Source organism: Castor canadensis, chromosome 3, assembly GCF_047511655.1.
Source record: "Castor canadensis chromosome 3, mCasCan1.hap1v2, whole genome shotgun sequence".
NCBI classification, from domain to species: Eukaryota; Metazoa; Chordata; class Mammalia; order Rodentia; family Castoridae; genus Castor; species Castor canadensis.
The window spans coordinates 86,585,000-86,602,621 of NC_133388.1; the positions used below are offsets into that span (position 1 = coordinate 86,585,000).

The following is a 17,622-nucleotide window of genomic DNA, read 5'->3' on the forward strand; positions in this document are numbered from 1 at the left end:
CTTTATTCATTTATTCATATGTGCATACATTGTTTGGGCCATTTCTCCCCCCTGCCCCCTGCCCCTTCTTCCCCCCACCAAAGATGTCTTATCATAGGACTTTACATAAACATTCACAAATGAAATATCTTTAGGAACTTGTGCCTCTCATGGTCTCCTTCATCTATCTTCTCTTCTCTTTGCCTGATATTTAGAGGGTATGCTTTTTTTTTTTTTTTTTTTTGAGGTTCTGGGGATTGAACTCAGGGTCTTGTACATGCTAGGCAAGGGCTCACCACTGGGCTATCCCCAGACCTCTTTGCCTGATACTTGTATCACAAGTTTGATGAGGAGGCACTGCTTCTTCTTTTAGTTTCACTTCTCTAAGTAGCTCTATTCTGTGGAGATAAATTGCTAGCACCAAAAGAAGGAAGACATATTTGAGACAGAAATGTGCTTCTTTTTCATCTCTTTCTAGCTTTGACTCCATGTCCTCTGCTACTGTATCTCAGTCACGTTGGTTGTCTGCTTTTATGCTGTCTGGACCTGTTACCTGTCCTCATTACTCCTGTCACACTACTTTTTTGTTTGAGAGGGGGAGGTTTGGTGGTTTACTGGGGTTTGAACTTGGGGTCTTGTGCTTGCTAGGCAGACACTCTACCACTTGAGCCACTCCCCCAACCCTAGAATGTGAATATTCTCTTCTCTTCCCTTTTAACTGAAATAGCTGGATACCTGTCCCTGGATTAAATATTGAATTTTGGTTTAGAAGTGAAAGTTTCAGGAACTGGATTGAGGTTGAATTATGCTGGAGCCCTGGATGTCAATTTTGGAAAGTTGAGCACAGAACATTACACTCTCCAGCTCATGGATCCAAACCACTCACAAGAGGTGGGGGGACTCTGAGATGTCCCCAGAACAATGTCAAACCCAACAGGTTTCATGATAAACATTCCAGCTCTGCATTTCCACTCAGATCCAGTTAGTGTGTGCTTCTCTTTCAGGCATTTAGTGGCACTGCTAGGCAGGGCGTGGAGAGAGCTTTCAAAGTACCTGCCCACACGGACCTTTAATCATAGAAGTAGACAAAGGGAAACTTGGGAAGGAGCATGGCAGGAGCTCTCTGCACTCACTGCTCCACCCCTGCCCAACACACACAGAGCCTCACCTCTCAGAGTAGACTGGCGGAAAGAGCACCGAACGACGCTTCGGGAGATTGATTTCAGGTTCCCATTTTACCCCTCAATAGCTGTGGAATTCGGAGAAAGCCTCTTAACCCCACTGTGTCTTCGTCTCTTGGTTTGTAAAATAGAGAGACATCTGCTCTTCCTCCTCTTCCTGAATTCTGAAAGGTTGTGGAAGGGCCACATGAAGCTGGGGAAGGGAATGACCTTTGGAAGAATACAGTCCTGAGGCTTTGCACGTATTGCATTCCGACAAACCACCTCCAGACTCCTCAGATGTCTTTTATAGGCTTATTTCATGTTCTTCACCTAGGGCAGGGCTGTTGTATTTGGGGGAGAAGCCAGCTTTCAAAAGTATTATCCATAGTCATAGGTGCTTTTTTGTTGTTGAGACAGGGTCTCAACAGTCTGACCTTGAACTCATGATCTTCCTGCCTCAGCCTCCCTAGTGCTGGAGTTAGAGTCGAACCAGATGTCCTGCCCATACTCACAGGTCTTGAAAACTCCTAATCACTGGGTGTGGCCACAATCTGTCCAAAAAGTTTTGCACTTTGGCTCATTTTTGGGGTGGGGGGTGGCATATAGTATTTATTTATTATTTTATCATTTTTACATTTACTCACATGGATTGTTTGGGCCACCTACTCCCCCCAGCCCTCTCCCCCTTTTGTCTCATTTTTTAAACTTTCTAGTTAGTGGATGGTCTCTGAGAGCAGCCTACTTTTCCAATTCTGCCATTTTCTGTCAATCCTGAGATCCTTGTCACCTTGAGTGGAACATGTGCAGCCTAAATGCAGTATTTGCTCTGTCACTTACTACTGTGTGGCCTTAAGCAACTCACTTGGCTTCTCTGACATTCATTTTCCTCCGCTGTAAAATGTGAGAAATGTTATCTTGACTCCATAAAGAATTAAATGACACTTGTAAAGTACCTGACCAAATTCTTGGTCAATCCGTGTCAGTGCTGTACTCCTCTTTACCACAGCCTGAGAGAATTACCACTAGACATGCCTGCCTGCCGAGTATTTATGAATCTCAGAGGCGTTTTTCGAATCTGATTAAAGATGGGATCTCCTTGCAAATGCCAGTTCCACCAGTTGTCCTGACCTCACTGTCTCCCGTCCTTGACCTTGGTGTCTTGCGCAGGGAACATCATCGGCTCCGGAATCTTTGTCTCACCAAAGGGCGTGCTGGAGAATGCTGGCTCCGTGGGCGTAGCCCTTGCCGTCTGGATCGTGACGGGTGTCATCACGGCCGTGGGAGCCCTCTGCTATGCTGAGCTGGGGGTCACTATCCCTAAATCTGGCGGTGACTACTCCTACGTCAAGGACATCTTTGGAGGACTGGCTGGGTAAGCAAATCTGTGGAGGTCTGAGTGGACGAGAGGCACCAGATGGTACAGAGAGAGGTCAAATGGAAGGGGCTCCCAGTCTCCAGTGCGCTGAGGAGGACTGTGGAATGGGGTTGTTCTTTTGTCTGCACATCATGGTTGGTAGTGTAACCTTGTGTCTTTTGACTCTCCTGAGAGTGTCAGAGGAACCAACCTATAATTTTCATCTCTGTGTTGAACTTGGCGGGCCAGATTTTTTGAGTGAGACCAAATAGAACAATATCGTAACACTGGCCATAGACTGCCAGGAAGAGTAAAACCAAGTCCTTTCATCTTGACAGGTGAGAGTGACTACAAATGAGGATTGACTGTCGTATCTCCTCCTCTCACATTATCAGGCATAATGATCTCCCTCTAGAGTCAAACCCTGATCTTGAATTTCCATGACTTCTCTAATCCTGCTAAGGACCTCAACCCTCACCAAAGGGCCAAAGGGTGTAGAAGACACTTCCCCTACAATCCCTGACTCAAGGCCTCCCCTGGCAGTTCTTTATTTTCTTTATTTATTTTTGGTGGAACTGGGGTTTGAACTCAGGGCTTCATGCTTGCAAACCAGGCACTCTACCTCTTGAGCCACACCTCCAGTCTATTTTGCTCTGGCTGTTTTGAAAATGGAGGTCTCACAAACTCTTTGCCTAGGGCTGGCCTCGAACTGCTGTCCTCCTGATCTTAGCCTCCCAAGTAACTACAATTGCAGGCATGAGCCACCAGCACCCAGCCCCTGGCAGTTATTTAAATAGCCACACCCTTAGCATGTCCTGGCTCTTAGAATTCTGGGGCCAGAGTTGCAGAGAAGAGATGAGAGGAAGAAAAGGAGAGGGGAGAGGAAAATCACGCCACAACCTGTGTCAGTGCTAGTTGAAACCTAACTTTTCATTGTAAAACCATTTTATTGCCATTGTAGAGGACTGGGTGTCTCATTCGGTGTAGGGGTGGGACCTGGGCTCTTCAGCATCCCTGAAGACAAAAAAGGAAACACACCCCATTAACGCACCTCCCTCTCCTCACCACTGCCCACCAACTTGCCTGGGCTTTCTACTGATGACTCTGAATTCCTACCATGCCCTTGGCGGGGTGCCTGTTCCTCTTCCAGGTTCCTGAGGCTGTGGATCGCTGTGCTGGTGATCTATCCCACTAACCAAGCTGTCATCGCCCTCACCTTCTCCAACTACGTGTTGCAGCCGCTCTTCCCTACCTGCTTCCCCCCAGAGTCCGGCCTACGACTCCTGGCTGCCGTCTGCTTATGTAAGTGTTGTTTGGGCCTGCCCTTCAGAACAGCTTCTTTCAGCTTCCCTACTAGCCTACATGTCTCTGGTTCACCTTTCTTTCCTTCTTTTAAAAATTTGTTTTCTTCATTATTTTCATTACTTTCCATTTCCTACAAGCGTGTTTTGAAGATATGTTTTCATTTTGTTTGGGGGTACTAGGGTTTGAACTTAGGGCCTTGCTCTTGTTAGGTAAGTGCTCTACCCCTTGAGCCATACCTCCATCCCTTACAAGTGTTTTTTGGATGAATGGATTCTGCATATAATTATTTGTTGTTAAAAACAAGAAGGTACTTAAGTAGTTCCTTGGAGGCACAGTAATTTTCACTGACAAGGTTTTTTCTATAAAGCACTTTCACCTGTATTATCTGATTTGCGCCTCCTGACAAATCCCTGAAGTAAGCTAGGCTGCTGTTATCATTTTCCTAGAACAGATAAGAAAACATAGATCCAAAGCCACAGGGCACTGTGGTGGCTCACACCTGTAATCCTAGCTACTCAAGAGGCAGAGATCAGGAGGATCACCATTCAAAGCCAGCCCAGGCAAATAGTTTGAGAGACCCTCTTTCGAAAAAACCCATCACAAAAAAGGGCTGGTGGAGTGGCTCAAGGTACTTCACTACTGGGAAAAAGAAAAAAAAATCAGATTCAGACACACGACTTACCCTAGTAGGCAAGTCCTGCAGGGAGTGCAGGACTCCTGATTCTTTCTCTTTCTAGCACAGCACACATGCTAGCTTCTCTCAGCTGCTGAGAGAAGGACCTTTCTGGCCTCATGACAGTAGGTCTGCATCTGTTTCTACCTCAGATTGCCAACTCACACTAAACTGTCTTGGAGGAGAGTTTGTATCTGGTCCCTGCCCTGGATGAGTCTTTTGATTGGAGGGAAAGCCTCATAGACAGATCCTGTGTTTAGGATTCAGTCAGTTGCAGTTAAAAAAAAAGAGAGAGAGAAGGGGAAAGATGGGTGTGAGCTGAAATAGGTAGAGATCCTCCATAGAAAAGCTCTGCAGAGCCATACTTCTAGAAGTCTCAGTGCTAACCTTTTTTTAAAATTTATTTATTTTTGGCAGTACTAGGACTTGAACTCAGGGTATCATGCTTGCTAGGCAGGCGCTCTACCACTTGAGCCACTCTGCCAGCCCTCAGTGCTAATCTCTGATGTCAGTGATGTCCCTGGATTGGGGTATTCACATCTTTTAATTAAACACTAGCTTCTCAACCAACTTCTTGGATACATTTCAGAGGTTGCACTTCTAGAGTTGGTTTGGTGCCAGCCTTCCCACACCTTCCAGTACACTCCACTTAGCGCACATTGGGGACCATTCTTGCTGTTACTTTCCAAGCACTTCCTTCAGTTTTCCTGGTGGGAAGGGGAAAGGAGTTGCACCCAGTACCTCTCCCAGAGAAGGGACTTGGGACCGAAGGGTTCTCCTTGGCAAGTGTGCTCTCTCTCTTTTTTTTTTTTTTAACATTTTTATTAGTTTATAATAGTTCTATAGGGGGTTTCATTGTGACATTTGCATACACGTGTATAATGTACCCTGATTTGGTTCATCCAGTGGAGGTCAGCCCTAGAATAGACGGTAGGCAAGTTGTAATGTGGGACCCTTGTTTGGGGGCTTTTTCACTTGTGTCTAGCTCGGCCAGGCCTGCTTGCAGACCTGGAGGCAAAGGGATGCAGAGCCAAGAACCAAGCTGACCAAGCTGTGACTCCACTCCATGTATTCTAATTTTGTTGACTACTGCTTGACAGAGTTTCCACCTGCCCTATTGTGAGATAGGGATTATAAATTGTAGCCCTGTGCCTGGGGAGGGTGTGACTGCAAGGATTGCTGGAGAAGGAACCAGATGCCCTCAGCACAAGTTCAGCCCTAGTGTCCTCCCAGCGTGTCAGTCTGAGGGTGGGCTGGGGTGCCAGGCTGTTGGGCCCACTTGGTCCTTGCTTCCTAGCTGGATCCAGAGGTGGGGGGAGGAAAGGAAGGAAAGTGTTGGAATGCTTGTGCCATCAGGCAAGCTAATGGGGAGAGGAAGGGGGAGAGTACTAGCCGCTGCTGTTTCTGTGTCTGTGCACACAGACAGCTTCCTTTTTCCTGCTGATGCTGCAAAGCGTCTGAGAGAGGAGGCCCCCTTACCCTCCTTCTAGAAATCAAGAAGCCTAAAGCTGTTCAGTTCTTCCCCAAAGAGACGAGCCCTGCCAAGAATTCCACCCCTTGCACAAAGTCTCTCTAGAGTAGCATCATCCCTGGGCTTCCCTCCAACCAGAAGAGTCCCATCTCTCCCAGGAGATGAGAGCAGCTCCTCTGTGGCCAGCTCCAGAAAGGCAGCTTTACCCAGTCCAGGAGTATAGCATATACACACGCACATGTGTACACACACACACACACACACACACACACTCTTCTACTTTTCTTTAGGCCAGACATTTCCATTCCTTTGAGTCCATGTACAGAGGTTTGTTTTTTTGCATACTTTGTCTTTTGTGTGTGTGAGGTGGGGTGGGGGGGGAGGAGGAGGAGTACTAGGGTTTGAACTCAGGGCCTCATGCTTGCTGGGCAGGTACTCTACTAATCAAACCATTCTGCCACTCCTGTTTTTGTGTTGGGTTTTTTTGAGATAGGGTCTTGGGAACCATTTGTCCGGGCTGGCTTCCAACGTCAGTCCTCTTGATCTCTACCTCCTGAGTAGCTAGGATTACAGGCATGAGCCACCAGCACCCAGCTTGCATACTTTTTCTTAAACCCAAGTTATGGCCCCCTTGAACTGTCTTTCAAGGTATGTAGTAGAACAGAAACCAGGCTGTCAGAAAGTCTGGGTGGATACCATCTTTTACTAATGCTGGCATTTTTTTTGTGTGTGGGGCAGGGTGGGGGGGAGTCTCTCTCTGAAGCCCCGCCATCCTCCTGCCTCAGCTTCCCCAGCTCTGTGACTACAGGCATACATCACTAAACCCAGTTTTTACCTCCACACCCTACCATCATCCTAACCACTCCCACCATCATCCAGTCCACCCCATCCTCTTAGCCATGCCAGGTAAGCCAGCTGCACAAAATAGGCCCAGTATTCTCTCACGGCAGGAGCCACTCAACCTAGCCACACTCTTGGGAGAGCTAGGTTCGGTGTGAGTATATTTACATAGGAAGCTCTGCTTTTTGCCGTCTCATTTTGGCATGATTTCAACGTGCTGATGATGGATCACATCCACTGAGCAATGAGAGGTTTTGAAGAAAGGCCACCCTTTGTGGAGAGGGCACTGGTGTATAATGCTGTGCCCCAGAGGGCAGGGCACAGAGCCCAGAAGAGAGAGTGGGTGTAGTAAAGCTAGGGTTTGCAGTGGGAGGGAGGAGATGAGGTCAAGTCTAGTTCTGCGGTGGGGCTGTTTTAGAAGCTATCAGATGAGAAATGAAGTTGGGATGAGCCAGATGGTGGGGGTGGAGAGGCGGAAAAAACCTGCTGTAACTGGCTTGCTGACGGGGAGCCTGGGGTGGGGGTGAGGAAGGGCGAGCGAGAAGAAACTGCACTTTTGGATCTGCTTGTGCAACTGCCACACTGTGAGCGATTCTATTATTTAGGTCAAAGCTGATTATTTACTGCTGAGTCAGCAGAATATTCCCAGCCACCAGGAAAAAAGAAAGCATTTTATATTTTAATTAAATATGAAAAGCCTTTCTCCTGTCTCCAGAGCAAGGGGCAGTTAGGAAAGAAGACTGGAAAGTGTTAGTTGGCTTTGGGGTCTTTTGTGATTTAGCTGGTGTTACTTCTTTTTTTTTTTTTTTTTTTTAATCTCATAAGTAAAATGACTATATATGCTCCATTGTGGAAGAATCAAGTAAGACAACATAAGGAGTCAACAGTGAGCAGTTGACAGAGGGTGTCAACACCCTCATCTCTGGCACCAGCCCCCCACTGCCCGGCCGCCTGGGTGAGAGTGGATAGGGTTCCCTTCAGGTCTGAATACAATGCAGCTACTGAGGGCATGGCAGTTGTACTGATAGGTTATTTCTGCAGCTTCACATTTTGTCACATAGTCTGTTAGCTAACTTTGTAATGTCGAAGGACAAAATTACAGTGGTTTAGTTTAAAGATCTTTGTAGCCTCCCTACCTTCTTTTATTTACCCATTTATTTATTTACTTTTACTTATTTTTTAAGATGGGGTCTCTAGGGTGGTCTGGAACTCCTGCACACAAATGATTTTTATGCCTCTGCCTCCCAAGTACCTGGGACTTCAGGCACATACTATGATGCCCAGCTCAAAGGTCTTATTTGGTTTATTTTTATTCTAGAATGGGACAGTACTTCATTCCATAAAATAAAATAAGTGTTCCACTGGTCTGAGCAAAGGAGGTTGGTTTTATTGACAGAGAAGGGCTTGAAGAAAGCAGAGACAAGAAACAAACTCAAGCCTGGCGCCAGTGACTCACACACCTATAATCCTAGCTACTGAGGAGGCGGAAATCAGGATAGCGGTTCAAAGCCAGCCTCTGTCTTGGAAAAAAAAAAAAATCTCTCTCTCTCTCTCTCTCTCTCTCTCTCTCTCTCTCTCTCTCACACACACACACACACACACACACACACACACACACACACACACAAAGGCTGACTGAGTGGTCAGGCGTTAAGAGCGCCTGCCTAGCAAGCATGAAGCCCTGAGTTCAAACCCCACTGCCACCAAAAAAGAAAAAAATAAATCCAAAAAGCAGAGCAGTTATTTCAAAGCTGCTCTCCTTGTAAGGTAGGGACAGGGAGACCTTCTAACAGGCAATAACTGTTACTTCTTTGTATAAGGATTAAGCATCTAGAACTTCATTATCATACAGATTGAATCTGGCATGTTGGTCATTTTGATTGTTCTCTCTCTAATCCTGATTCTCAGAAGGTCAAATAGAAGGTTTATTTTCAGCTTAGTGGCAGGGAACTTTACATGAGTGACTTCATTTTGATTTTTAGTTTGGTATGTTGGGGCCCAGTGCAGGAGTTTAGCCTGAAAAAAAAGGCCTCCTGTCGTTTTTATTTAACAATTGTTATAAAGAAAATGGCTGCAGTGACAGAGGAAGTGCTTAGCATGGGGGATGTCCTCTCATAGTCTCTCATTTGTGCACCTTTTGGGGGAAGGGGTGTTGGGATGAACAGGGCCTCTCTCTCATGCTGGGCAAGTGTTCTTCAGATTTTCTTGTCATATGTTTGTCCTGCCCACCCTCTCCCCCAGTCTTGGAGACTGGGCTACCTTTCATTCAGATAGTTCCTGCCCTATCTGGGGGCTGGAGTTATCTAGCACCCAGTACCCCTCTTCTGCAGGGGCAGGTCCTATCCTAAAGAAATTCCTCTCCTTCCTCACCCTGAAGAGAAAGGAGTACCCTATATGCATGCATTGCCAAAAGCAAAAAATGTTTCTTATCTTGTTTTCCAACTTTCTGCTGAAATTCTCAGAGGCTGCTTTTCCAGGACTTCAGTTTTCTCCCTCTTCTTCCTCCAGCTGTTTGGAAGGGAGCACACTTCATGTGTCTCTTCTAACCCTGAGTTGCTCTGCACTTCCTCTACAGAAGCCTTCAACTGCCTAGAGCTGGATGTTGCCAGTTGTTTTGCAAGTCTGCAAATTAATCCCAGGCCATGAGTGGGTTCAACCATCTTTCCTAGCATCTAAATCCCTTCATCTCAGTTCATCTTCCCTTGAGCTTTCTTATTCTCTAGCCTCAAACTTCTCATCCCCACATATTAAAACAATATTACCTCAGACACCTGGGCAGCATGGCCGTCTTCCCTTTCCCTAGACCCAAAAGACTTCTCTAGGTTTCTGATCAGCCTTGTATGTAGCACACCTTACAAGTACAGATTAGATTAGATTCCCATATATCCAAGGCCCTTTTATTTTTCTCTATACATTTTCTAGCCAGCATTTTAAATAAAAATACGTTAGAAATCATTTTGAGTTTTATTCAATGGTCAGTTTGCACAGCTGAGCACGATGGTGCATGCCGTGGTTGAAAGCCAGTCTGAACAAAAGCTTGAAACCCTATCTGAAAAACAAACTAAAAGCAAGAAAACTTTGGGCACAGGGGTGTGGCCGAGCAAGTATGAGGTCCTTAGTTCAGTCTCCAGTACATTAAAAAAAAGTCAATTTAACTAACATCTTATTTTTCCAGTTTTTTGGTTGTTTGTTTGTTTTGTGGTACTGGAGTTTGAACTCAGGGCCTACACCTTGAGCCACTCCAACAAGTCCTTTTTTGTGATGGGTGTTTTCGAGATAGGGTATCAAGAACTATTTCCGCGGGGTTGGCTTCAAACCTTAGTGCTTATGATCTCTGCCTCCTGAGTAGCTAGGATTAGAAGCGTGAGCCACCAGCACCCAGCTGGCTTACAGTTTGTTTTTTGAGACAGGATCTCACTACAGAGCTCAGGCTGGCCTGAAACTCTCTATGTAGCCCATGCTAGCCTAGAACTAGGATTCTTCTGCTCAGCCTCCTGAATATTGGCATTATAGGTGTGTGCTTTCACACCCAGCTCTCAATTTTTGCTTTTATTACTAAAATTATTCTGGAAGTGGATTTCCTTGGAAAGAAAAAGAAGTAAACTAGAAAATCCATCAGTTAGTGATCACATTGAGCTCCTACGTGTAGTGGAGATAAGGCGTGACTTGCAGCGTCTTGGAAAAGATTGAAGTCTGGTGAAGAGATTGATGTACAAATAATGACAATACAACGTGATTAGAAAGTGGGTACAACACACAGACCAGTGCTTAGAAGTAGGCGAGGAGGTTAGGGAAGGCTCCCAGATTAAGCTAAACCTTAAAGGTAAGTAGATGGACATAAAGCAGGGATTAGCTAGGAGGAGGCAAGGGCCAGGCAAGACTTTGCGTCAAAGCAATTCCTTTTATGTCACTCCAAAACTGAGAGGAATTGAAGCAGAACAGGCAAACAGGAGCCAGATCTTGAAGAATCCCATGTATTGTGCAAAAAAAAAAAAAAAGCAGATTTTGTCCAAGGAACAGGGAATGATTGGGTTCCCATTTGGGCAAAGGATGACTGTGAAACTTGAAGCTGGAGACAAACAGGCTAAGCATTTGTCCAGGCCAAAGAGGTGGTAGCCTGAACTAAAAATGCAGTAACAAGGATGGTGAGGTGACAGAAATAGAAAGATCCAGGGATGGAAGCAGCTGGTTGTTTGACCACTAAGGAGGAGGATTCTTGTATGCCTATAAATCAAAATGAAATATATTTCAACTTAACAAACGCTCATCATGAGCATCTGGAATGTGCTCTATCTCTGCCTTCCATGTCCTCCCAGAGCCCTGAGAGGGTGCTGAGCAGGTACCTGGTCAGCAGTCTTCCTCAGGGCAGTTACTCCAGGACCATGCTCAAAAGCCTGCCCTAGAATAGTGAACAGAGAAAGATGGGGACTTGAGCAGTGGTATAGAAATGAGGATCACACCCCTGTTTGTCTAACATTTATCAAGTGCCCATGACAGACTAGATACTGTTCTAGGAGATACAACGTGAACAGAAAACCTTCATTCTGCTGCGTGAGGTAGTTCATGTCTATAATGCCAGCACTCCTGGAGGCTGAGGCAGGAAGATCTCAGTTCGAGGCAACCTGGGCTGTATAGTTTGACCCTATCTCAGACAACGGCAGCCAGAAATGAAGTCTTCTCTATGAATAACTATTTATTGAGTCCACTTGTGTATCCTCTGTAAGTCCAGCAGAGGATCCAGTCAGTCGTTGTCCGGTATTTCAGCATTTGTTGCATTGCAGGCACAGCATAAGGTGCAGAGATAGATAGTTCCTGTACTAGGAACTCACAAGTATATAGAGCTCAAAGCAGAAAGTTCCCCAGGAGGAAATGTCTAAGGAGCTAGCTAGAAGAGACATAGAGGCAGGAGACTGGGGTCCATGAAAATCTTGGGAAAAGGGACATTGGAAGTTGGCCATTTGGAGATAGCCAGGCAGGGTCCAGCCTGGAGAAGAGGGTGGAATGTGTTGGGATAGGGAGAATATTCTCACAGGAGGGATTAGCAAGTGGCAAAGTCTGGGAACATGGCCCTTTGGGGGATCACAAGTAGTTCAATATAGCCACAGCATAGGACTAGGAGATAAGAAGTGTAGCAGAGCCGGGCGCCATGGCTCACATCTAAAATCCTAGCTATTCAGGAGGCAGAGATCAGGAGGATTACAGTTTGAAGCCAGCCCAGGAAAATAGTTTGTGAGACCCTATTTCAAAAAAACCCACTGCTAAAAAGGGCTGGTGGAGTGGCTCAAAGTGTAGGTCCTGAGTTCAAATCCCAGTACCCGCCCACCAAAAAAAGTGTAGCAGAATTGAAGACCCCATCATGAAAGGCTTATGGGCCAAGCTGAAGAGATCAACTTTACCCCACGAACAATGGAAAGGCATTTTGAAGGCTTTCAACCAGAGCAATGAAATTGTATATTTTTTGAATGGCACTGGAGCTTGAACTCAGGGCTTCATGCTTGTAAAACAGATGTTCTACCATTTGAGCCACACCTCCAGTCCATTTTGCTCTGGTTACTTTGGAGATGGGGTTTTGCAAACTATTTGCCTAGGCTGGCCTCAAATCAAGGTCCTCCCGATCTCAGCTTCCCTGGTACCTAGGATTATAGGCATGAGCCACTGGCGCCGGACCAGATTTGTATTTTAGAAGAATCATATGGCAAGGGCAAGGGATGGTATGTTTAGGGTAGAGACATCAGAGGCAGGGAATTAATTTCAGTGTAGGTACAGGAATCCAGGTTAGAAATGACCATTATGTGACTCGGGCGGGGCGGTGGGAGTAAGGAATAGATGCATTTGGCATTTAGATATGTAATTGTTAGGACTTGGTGATTAAGGGTGAAGGAGTCAAAGATGGTACATTTTGTTGCAGATACATGTGAAATAAATCAAGGACAATGCTGGATCATATTTTAAAGTCTTCTCATTGGTGTGGTTCAAACTGGTTGAGTTGGGCCCCTGTCTTTACCATTCACCTTGTCCTTGCCATTCATTCTCCAGCACTCAAGATCTGTTGCTGGAACTTAAGGAAGGCATCCCTGTGCCTCCAAACATGTTTGCAATGACACAGTAAATGCCCACTCTTTCCTGCCATTTCACCTTCCTGACCTATGGGGCCTCTGGAATATTTCTTGTTCCAATAGTCCTGGGAACAAAGCTATCTCACCTAACCTCATTTTATGTTTCTATTATAGGGACTCAGTCTTGAACTCCAATAAAAAGGACAAGTGGTACAGTGCTTTCCAGTTTAAATAACATGGTAGTAATTACCTATATCAAGAATTCAGGAGTTTATTTATTTATTTATTTTTTAAGAATTCAGGAGTTGTATGGAAGTCTTCTTCCCTAGTGATTCATTGATGTTGGACACTGTCCATTGGTTTAAGTCTTGCCTATCTTAAGGTCAGGCTCTTGCTCCTCCTCACTGGCTCCCTGAGAAGTCAGGCACTTTCTGATTCCAATATGCTTCAATTCCTAGTCCAGATCGCCTCCTCTTTCCCAGCTTTCCATACTGTCTCCAGCTTTTACTATTGGACTATTCACAGTTGCTTTTCAAAGGGTGTGCCTACATAGCTCACACCCTGGAAAATGGGGAATGAGGGGCTGTTTTGGGGGGATAATGAAGGGAATCGAGGGTCCCTGAAACAGGAAGTTTTCCACCAGGTATGGTACCAACTTGCTGACTTTCTCTTACCAGCCTAGAATCTTGAATTCTCTTCCACCCTTTCGAATATTTTTTTGGAGGGGCAGGGCGGTACTGGGTTTGAACTCAGGGCCTCAGGCTTGCTAAGCAGGCAACTCTACCACTTGAGCCACTCCACCAACCCCTCTTCCACCCTTTTGTTGCTAACGCTCAAGGATCACTGTTTTTCTTAAGGGAAAAACTTCCTATGGTTTATGAAGTCGCCCAGTAATTGTCTGGTAAACTTTTAAGGGTTAATGTGACATACCACATTTGTGTCACTTATCCAAGAACATCAAATCAGAGTTTTGAGAGTGAGGCCTACTGGTACTGGGAGCTTTGGGGGAAAAAAGACTTCAGGCAAGATTTTAGAGTTTAACAAGTTTGAGCACCAGCTGCTCTTACAGTTGGGTTATAACTGAACCATTTGGGGGACTTTGCAACCTGGGTACAGGTTTACAGACTTTGGTGAACCCTAACAGAGTCCATGAGCCTTCTGGTCCAAGAATCTACCAGACCTAGGACCCACACCCTGTCCTCTGAGACTGAAAATGATGGGGAGTCAGGCAAACCTTGCTGAGCAGTGCAGACCCAAAAGAACCATCCCGTTCACCTTGTTCTGTGTCTGGGGGGCATCAGCCCTGAGAATCGTGGCATGAGGTAACAGGAAATTTTCAGGCCCAGGCTGGATAAGTAATGAGTAGGACTTAAAAATGAGGCTCCTCCAGGCCACACGGCATGTGTGTTCTGGGTGTCATCATTTTTTTTCTTCTCCTCTACCCCACCCAGTTCAGGAACCATGCTTAGCCAATGCTGAAGAAAGAACTACTCAGCTCTTAGAAAATGCTGAGCTGGGTGTTCAGGCTTCTTGGCTAAACTAAGTACTGGATGGTGATTCAGCAGAAATTCCAGGTCCAGACGTTGGAGGGAACAGGATAAGAAGGAAGGGGAAGAGGGCAGGGAGGGAGTAGGACAGCATGACCTGAAGCTTAGCTGGAAGTGTCCAGGAAAAGCTATGTCATTAGGATCTCCAGAAGCACTGGATAGCTGCTCTGCATCCCCTCCTCCTCTGCTCCTTCGTCCTTAGAGGAGGGAGGCCCTTCCGGCGGGAAGGCTCAGAGTATCTCTTCTCTTTTTAAGAGGAGGTTCTGAGGTTTCTAAATCATCAGTGATTCAAGATGAAAGGAGGAGGGAAAACGTTAACTCTACTGTGGTAGGCAAGGTCTATTTCAAAATCAAACTCACCACTGTGTACGTGATAGAAGTACACAGGATCAAAGTATAATTTATGAAGAAAGGGTGCTTTGATTTTTCTTTTTTTTTTGGTTGCTGTTGCTTTGTTTTGATGTTCTTGTCTTTCACCAGTCAAGTTACTTACATGTGTAACTTCACCAGTCAAGTTATATTACATGTACAATAACACGAACCTTTGTTTTGGTAGGCAGGATGCCTGCAGACTTTATAGTGTAGCTTCTCACCCCATATGGAAAATGTCTTGGCCCTGAGAGAGCAGCAGAGAATTCTAGGAGGGTTTTAGGAAACTGGTTCTCTTGTCTCCCCACTCAAACCCCACTTCGCTCCAGGGCTCTCAAAGGTCTTTTGAGAAGGAACAGTATCTCAGTCTAGCCTGCTGCTTGCGTGGGCCAGAACTGGAATCTTATCGAGTTGTGTAGCACTCTGTGTTTTCTTTGCCTATCAGTGCCTTTTGGCTGCCGTACCAGTTACCTCCAAGATCTGGAAAGGGATGAGGTTAGACAGGCCTGGCTGTTCCACAGTTAGAAACACGTGCCCAGTTCCTCTGGCGTGACGGAGGTGGCCAAGGCTCCCTGTCTAGCCTATCACAGAGCTGACCGTGGGCACACCCCTCCCACAGCTGGGCGGGTGCCTCACTCCTGCATGGCACCCTGCAGGGCTGCGCTGAGGGGCATCACCTTGCCCTTTGGCTGCAGCTCCAGAGCCAGAGAAGCAGGATTGCTGGCCAGACCGCAGCAGAAGGCAGAGAATTGCGTGCCCCAGCAAAAGGTGAGACTAAAGAGCAAGCACTTCTGGCAGGCCCACCAGGTGAGATTTATGGCTGTTTGAGAAGGCTGGGGAGCTCCATCCCAGAAATGTGCTTATGTCGAAGTTGTAAAGAGGAACAGAGTGTTCCGATTTCTACAGTGGTGGCACTGCTTCCTTTTTCAGCACTTGTCTGCTTAGTGCCTTGCTCACTTTCTTTCTTTCTTTCTTTCTTTCTTTCTTTCTCTCTCTCTCTTTCTCTCTCTCTCTCTCTTTCATTCTTTCTTTTTTATATCCTGGCCTTCTCTTTCTATTCAGCTCCTCTCAAGCTCCTTTTCTCTCTCATTTGTACTGTTCCACCCCTCCTTCCTTCCTCTACCCTGTCTTTTATTATACTCACTCTTTCCATCTCTTTTTTACCATCTGTCTATATGGACTTTGGCATGCCTGCACATTTTTTCCTTTTCTAGTGGCTGTTTTCACTTACCTGAAAAGACCAGTAGAAGAGGTCTGGTTCTGGCAATGTTGAAGGAAAACAAAGCATTCCAAGTCACCTCCAGCCCACTCCTGAGAAAGGTGGGAGCCAGCTAGACTAAGAAATCCAAATGGAGTTGGGTGTAATGATGCACACCTGTAGTCATGGTACTCCGTCCGGAGACCAAGTCAGGAGGATCTCAAGCTCAAGGCCACCTGAGCAACGTGGCAAGATTGAGAGAGAGAGAGAATCTCCATTAGGGTTCCCCAATTTCAGAGGGTATATGTGACCATGGCATTGTTAAGGGGATAAAAAGTGGAGATTCAAATCACCCTGGGGGAAATGATTACCGAGTAACAACTTAGTCTTCTGCTCTTGCCATGTTGGCATCTTACTTCCTGTTGCTCAGAAAGCAACCTGGGTTGGGGCCAGGCCATCATCTTGGGATGACAGACTCAGAGTCGCAAGTGGCACTGCAACAGTGAACATGGGTACCTTTGGTAGGAGCAGGGGAAGGAGAGAATATGGAAGTGAGTGATGGGAAAGAAGAATGATTTACGAATGATGAAAGCAAGGCTGAGACTTGTGCCAAACACACACCTAAGAATCGGGAGCTGTCCCATTCCTGCCTTTGCCTCTAATTAGCTGGGATCTTAGGTAATTAACATCTAAAATGAGGTTCTAGGTCTCTGAGGTCATTCCTGACTCTGATTGCCCATGAGGTTAGAATTATACATCTGGCAAGTAGAGTATAAGCCTCAAATAGCTATCTCTAGGGCCAAGAGTTGACTACAAGGAGAGCCCCAAGTGGTTCATTTTTCTTAGAATAACCAGTCTAGCTACCTATCCAAATGGCCCTGTCCCAATCTTCACCCATCAGACTAGAATAGTGTGGTTCGTGATGCAGGTGCTGACCTGGCAGAAGGAATGAGAATGGTTTGGGGAAAAAAAAGAAAACCGTTCTTTGGCTTCCAAAGAAAGGCACAAAACGACTCTTTGCTGGTCCAGCTCAATGACAAGCATGAGAGTACTTGAAAACAGTCACCCAGTGGTCTCTGGTTTGGCCTACCCTTTGTGAGCTTTCTTAGGGGAAGGAGAAGAAGCCCCAGTGTGCACTTTCCCCCCAGTTCTATCTGGCATTGTGGGTACTTGTCTACTCTGATTCACAGGGAGTCTCCATGATGTAGAAGACTGATTCTAGCCAGACATGGTGGTACATGCCCCACTACTTGGGAGGCAGAGGCAAGAGGATTGAGAATTTGAGGCTAACCCAGGCAAAAGTTAAGTCAAAAACAAAATACAAACGAAAAGGCTGGGGATGTAGTTTAAATAGGCCCTGGTTCAATCCCCAGTACTTACTTCCTGGAACAGCACAATGGCTCCTAAGGGAAGCTCCTGAAATTTCCTGCCTAGATTTATCCATCCTTCGATGTGGAAGCTTTAGCACCTACTGTGTGCCTTATGGTTTTTTTATCTGTCCTCCATGCAGGAAGCTTTTTACCTATAGTGTGCCACACAGTTTCAGGATCTCAATGCAACTCTGGTCAGCAGGGCGTTATTGATGTCTGTGCACCCACTGCAGGCAGCAGGAAGCCCAGCATGGGCATTCTTTTCCACTGAGCCTGAGTAGAGCAGCTGCAGCTGTA

General features: G+C 46.1%; 1 protein-coding gene across 4 annotated transcripts in view; it reads left to right on the forward strand.

Annotated features, from left to right (window-relative positions):
- Positions 1–17,622, forward strand: part of Slc7a8 (solute carrier family 7 member 8) — a 55,114-nt gene that overhangs the window by 13,912 nt on the left and 23,580 nt on the right. For 2 of the 4 annotated variants that reach the window (XM_020162599.2, XM_074068348.1), the window contains 2 exons: positions 2,310–2,514; positions 3,647–3,798. In XM_020162599.2, coding sequence (XP_020018188.1) covers positions 2,310–2,514; positions 3,647–3,798 — 357 coding nt within the window. Of the gene's footprint in view, positions 1–2,309; positions 2,515–3,646; positions 3,799–15,368; positions 15,565–17,622 lie in introns of those variants that run through there. The other 2 variants (XM_020162601.2, XM_020162600.2) reach the window with 2 other exon arrangements.